This window comes from Dysidea avara, chromosome 6, assembly GCF_963678975.1.
Source record: "Dysidea avara chromosome 6, odDysAvar1.4, whole genome shotgun sequence".
Lineage (NCBI taxonomy): Eukaryota > Metazoa > Porifera > Demospongiae > Dictyoceratida > Dysideidae > Dysidea > Dysidea avara.
The window spans coordinates 15,145,357-15,151,356 of NC_089277.1; the positions used below are offsets into that span (position 1 = coordinate 15,145,357).

Sequence of the window (6,000 nt, forward strand, 5' to 3'; positions counted from 1 at the left end):
AGAAGCTGGTGAATAAGCCTCATTCAGTAGGCCTCATTACTTCGTTGTGGCTAGGCGTTACTCAGAGGATAACTAACGAGACTAGTAACTTTGTTACTTGTAGTAATAAATATTATGTAATATTAGGCTCGTTACAGTAACTATATTACTTAGGTAACGCGTTACATTTGTAAGTAAAGTAACTTGAGTTATATTACCTGTTTTTATAGCGTATTTCGTTATATTACTTTGTTACCACAAAAGTAATAATATTACGTAACGCGTTACTCCCAACACTGCTAACTGATTTTGATTGTAGAATTACATAGTTTATTCATGTAGCTTTGTGTCCTGGGTGATAAATCGAATCTGCTGACATGGGCGATAAGATCGGTTTTCTCAGACGGGGTCACATATAAATGTTCACTGTCATAAATAGGTCTTAATTTTCTGGCTGCTTTTTCACGTCCAATGTATGAGTGTTGTAAAGCCTTTCTGATCAACCCTAATGAGATGGCAGGATAGCTACGTGTATTTGGATAAAAACCTGTACTGTGAAATTCATTTAATTTTGTCTTCAGTACCCCATAAGTTTGCCTAATGTATCTCCCCTTGCATATTTAAAACACCCTATCATTCACCATCCTGATTGGAGCTTACCTGCATGCATTGAACACACTGAAATGGCAGGCTAGAAACTCAAAAGTATTTTGTAGTATAGAACTTTGCGTGGGCACGATCAAAGGGAAAAGTGTACTTTAAATTTCGTAAAGTACACTTTGCACCATTTATTTCCCACAAATAGTGCTTTAATTGTACAATAAAGAACTCTTTGTGGGCAATAAAGCACAGTTTCCCACATGTTCTAGTGCAGGGTAATAGCCCGCAGTGGTCGCGTCAGTACAACTAATCACTCAAGCCGGTGAAGGCTGATAGCCCTCACCGTGCTGAGTAGTCAATTACCCCAGCCAACAGGAGTACTACCACTGGATTGCTTTATAAACATACCTAAATGCTTCGATGATTGGTGGGAGAAGGTAACATTGCTATTACATTTGTTAATGTAAACGGACAAGTCCTGGAGATATCATGGAAATACTTCACCATGTGTCACAATAGAATCGATTGTGGGTTGTGACCAAAACCCACCAAACTATGGTGAGCTGCGCGCGAATTACTGTGTTAAACTAGTTTGTGTGCATTCAGGCTGCTAATGATTCGTGCAACACATGTTAATTGTGAGTCCTAGTGTATGGTGAAGCTACACAACTAGAAAGTTCCATAAATCATTTAAAACATTGCCTTGCTCTTGCTATATGAAAAATAAAGCACTTGGCTGTGCGCCTTGTACTTCATTTTTCATATAACACTCATGGGTCAACCTGTCCAATTTACTATACTGGTAGCTCATAAACAGTGTGTAAATGGGCTTCTAGTACATGTTATTACTCTGTGTGTAGTTTGTGTTAGCATGGGGTAACTGAATTTGCCTAAAAAAACATGGAGTATTGTATGCATGTTTTTGTTGTTGTTGTTTTGTTTATTACTATGCAGCCTAAGTACTTCAATTGATGCATACTTTACTATTGTAGTGGTCCATTTTGCACTTGGCAAGCAGTTATCAGTAGTAACAGATTCAGGAGAGATCTACACAGGAAGTATTAGTAAACAATATGGCAGTGGAGGTAGTAGTGTCAGTAGTGGTGGTAGGAGGAGACTGGGTAGTGACTCACCTGATCCAGTCATCCTGGATCACATGACTTGTTACAAGATGAAGAGCATCACTTGTGTACAGAATGCTACAAAGATCTTCACTGACTTTAAGGGAAACAATCTGGCAGCACTACAGAAGATATATGGGTGAGTGATCATATTTAAAGGTTCAATAAGTGCCACTGTATGTTTATTTCTAGGCCTAAACAATATCCGGACATAGAACCATCCAGCTTCCATACTGACTTGCTCACACTGTGTTCAGCTGGCTTCACCTCACTCAGTGACTTGACCATTGAGGTAGTTATCTACTTTGCTGTAGTCTTATTGTATTAGTGTAGTAGAAACTACCGTTATAGGTGTTATTTCTCAGGGATTTTGTGTTTTATTTATTTATTTATTTATTTGGAAGATTTATTTGAATCTGGGCTACTAACAAACTACCCTAATAGAGCAGTCACATGTATAGTTACCAATTGACTTGAACTTTGTATTCACAGGTTGATACTGAAGTGTTTCAAGTTCACAAGTTCATCTTGTCTACAAGATGTCCACTGTTCAAGTCACTACTGTCAACATCTATCCCCAGGGAAATCCCCAGCATCATCACATCATGTGATCAATACCACATCAAAGTGAACTGCAAGAGACCAGACATTTTTCAATTGTTGTTAGAGTACATCTACTCTGGTCTGCTGTATATCAAAGTTGTTTCAGACTCTTCTGTCATTCCTGCTAATAACAATACTCTACAAGATATTTCTGCTGTTAAAGATACGCTTAATACTTCAGTTGATTCTACGGGCAGCCTTGATAATGATTTGACTACTTTGTATGATGATTATGCTCTGGTCAATGGTCAAAATAATGTCATAGGTCAAGAGGAATTGCTTAATACTAGTTTTCATTCAGTGGAGTCAATGGATAGCACTGCTACGACTGGTGCTGATTTGACTTTTGGTTCCGAGTGTAGCCAGGCACAAGTTCACTTTTGTACTAAGAAAGATCTGGGAGTTTTGTTACAACTGGCTGAGAGCCTTCAGATGGATTACCTTTCATCAAAGTAGGTGTTGATTTGTATATTTGCAATGTATGCAAACATATTGTATTTGAATATGTTCATCGCTCACCCTTAACCCCATGCATACACGCATGCACAGACACATCACATGCGAATGCTATATATCTGCATGCGTATACGCATGCTAATACACAACTCTTGCTTAGCACTTATAGCACTGTGTAGATTAGTGTATTTTTCTGTGATACCCATGTATATAGTGACACTGTTTGTGTACTATGTTAGATTGGACGTGTGTTTTATTGAAGCCTGGTAGACTCCTGTAAGCGTTCGAGCGTAAATCGGATGACTGCAAGTTCGAGGCTACCTAGGTCCAGTCATGGATTTTTTCTCCTTTCTCCAACTTTTCAAACACACCTTAAGTAGTTAAAGTCTAAGTAGCTAAAGTCTTTGAGCAGGCTGTAGGACCAGGTGTCCTACAGACCTTCAGCACTTGTGCTGTAAAGCATTAATAAAAAATAAATAAAATAAAGTTGTCATGATCTACTGCGTATGATCTACTGTTGTCTTACTATAGTATTCACAGTGCTAGGAAGTCAGGTAAACGAGAAATACTGATCATCAACCAACACCATCTGATGAAGTATAACAAGAGGTACAATAACTTGTTTGATTTGTATGAATGACAAAGATGTGGTGTTTAATAAAAACAGATACTCTAATAAAGCAGTCAATCATTTTATTTAAAATCTGCAAAACACAGTGAAAGTAGCTTTGATAGCTCCAGAATGAAATCCTGTTTCAAACTCCACTCTGTAACTTTCATTTACCATAGTTGCCCACACTGTTCTATCACATGTGAAGTGGGACCTCATTAAAAGAACCACCATTAGGAGCAAAACAAATGACCTTAATAAATAGGTGGTCTTATTAAATGGCATGACTGTCAAATTTGAAAGAAATCAAGGTAAAAACCAGGAAGATACAACAAAAAAACCAGCAGTGTGCAACAATTATGCAATTGAGTTTAGCTAATAAAAAACGATTACTTGCCACACCTACCAGAGAAACTGCTAGGAGTAATGCTTTGAAAATTACTGTACAGATGGAGTAATCATCTTAGAAAGGCTCTTCAATGGTGTAGAAGAATCAGACTTAAAGCCACAGAGTTATACCAACTTGGTGTAGCAAGTACAAGATCGAGATACTCTAATAGAGCAGTCACCCTAAAGAGAATTCAAGAGATCAGCTAGAAACAAGTAACCCTGTAGAGAGTTCAGCTACAAACAATTCACCCTATAGAGAGATCAGCTAGAAGAAGTTACCTCGTAGATAGTTCAGCTACAAAAAAACATCACTGTGTAGAGAGTTCAGCTAGAAGAAGTCACCTTGTAGAGAGTTCAGCTACAAAAAAACATCACTGTGTAGAGAGTTCAGCTAGAAGAAGTCACCTTGTAGAGAGTTCAGCTACAAAAAAACATCACTGTGTAGAGAGTTCAGCTAGAAGAAGTCACCTTGTAGAGAGTTCAGCTACAAAGAAACCACGCTGTAGAGACTTCAGTTACATTTCAAGTCACCCAGTAGAGAGATCAGCTGCAAAGAAGTTATCTGTAGGGAATAATTGGCATGTAGTAAATATATGTATTGTATATAATTTGTACATTTACTGATAAAATCATAAATAGTTAAAGTATTTAAAATCTGCTTCATCTTTTCCTTCTTTCTGTGGTAAAGACAAAAGGATAGGTTTAAAAAGCCCCAAGCCGACTATAGGGATATACAGATGTAAAAAAAAAGTGAATATCCAGAACAGCCAAGCTGTAAAAAAATGTGTGGCCCTCAAAAAAAGCTATGGTGAAAAAAGATGTGAAATCCAAGGTGGCAGCCAAGAAATGGCTATGATGGTAAGTTAATGGTAAAAATTTAATAATGACAATTCAGATGAATTTTGTGCCAAGACCAAGTGGCACCAAATTCACCTGAATTGTCATTATTAAAAAATTTTGCCATTGACCTACCGTCACAGCCATTTCTTGGCCACCACCTTGGATATCACATCTTTTTTCACCATAGCCTTTTAGAGGGCCGCACACTTTTTTTACAGCTTGGCTGTTTTGGATTAGATAGCTACTGACTGTAATTCTCTATTATTCATGTTGTTTATCTGGTACATTATATCCCATAGTCTTGACCACCATGATATAGTGTTGGTGTCTAAAGAAGGTGATAAATTTCCTTGTCACAAGTGTATCCTGGCAGCTAGATCAGGTACAGCTGTCTAAATATGTAAAATCTAAGGTTGTATATATTAGATAGATTGTAGTGTGTGTATCATACAGTAAGGTAGTACTGTATACCGTTCTGTATATTAGGGATCATGGAAATTTGGGTTTTCCTAGCTAAAAAATTCACCAAAAAAACCAGCTTCACAACTCCCACCTTGGCAGTATTGGTTAGGTATAACCAAGCCCAAAAGTTCCTTCAGTATGATCCTAAGGGCTTCCAATAAATTGTTACAAAATTAAAAAAATATATTTTATTCAATAGAATTTTCTACTAATTGCCTGCCTGCCTGATGCCTTCAGGCAAGCGTAACTCGATAACGGCTAAGGATATGGGCTTGATTTTTTCACTGTTCGACATCACTTCATCCCGAGACGTGCCTTTTGGCATAACATAGTACGTACAATGCACGCATCATAGACTTACCTTTGTACTCCTTTGTGTCCCATTTCTTTTTGCTGACAGCCAAAGATGTTGATTCGTGGTAACGCGATGCATGGCTTCCCTACTGTACATTTGTAAATGGGAATCGTCCGTATTTTCCATGGTGACCGGATTGATTGCAGATACAATTCTAACACTGTTCTTTATTTGCGATGCATTGTAACGGGCTGAAAGTGAGCCACTGCACTTTCGAGACAGTAATTGATAGTTGGGGGCACGCAAATCATATTTTCGTGGTGATTGGATTGTTGCAGAGGCACTTCTTGAAGTCTTCTTCTACTGTTTTTCATTTGTAGCGCTGTGTAACGGGCTGAACATAGCTGAAAGTGAAGTGTAGTGACCACTGCACTTTCGAAGCAGTATTTGATAGCTGGGGTATGCGTTCAGATGAAAACATTAATTTTGGCACCATCCTTTCTTTTGATGCAGTAGATGCGTGGGTTCACCAGTCATAATAATGTTTCAAAAAAAAGTAAACAAACAGGTTTAAGGAAAAATTTGGAATTTTAAGTTCGATTAGAGATCATAGAGAAAAAAGTAGGGAAACAAGAGAGGTCACC

General features: G+C 37.9%; 1 protein-coding gene across 2 annotated transcripts in view; it reads left to right on the forward strand.

Moving 5' to 3' along the window:
• LOC136257461 (inhibitor of Bruton tyrosine kinase-like) overlaps positions 1-6,000 on the forward strand; it is a gene marked incomplete in the record, with an annotated part of 27,995 nt that overhangs the window by 19,141 nt on the left and 2,854 nt on the right. For both annotated transcript variants that reach the window (XM_066050681.1, XM_066050682.1), the window contains 5 exon segments: positions 1,572-1,839; positions 1,893-1,992; positions 2,193-2,755; positions 3,291-3,368; positions 4,899-4,981. In XM_066050681.1, coding sequence (XP_065906753.1) covers positions 1,572-1,839; positions 1,893-1,992; positions 2,193-2,755; positions 3,291-3,368; positions 4,899-4,981 — 1,092 coding nt within the window.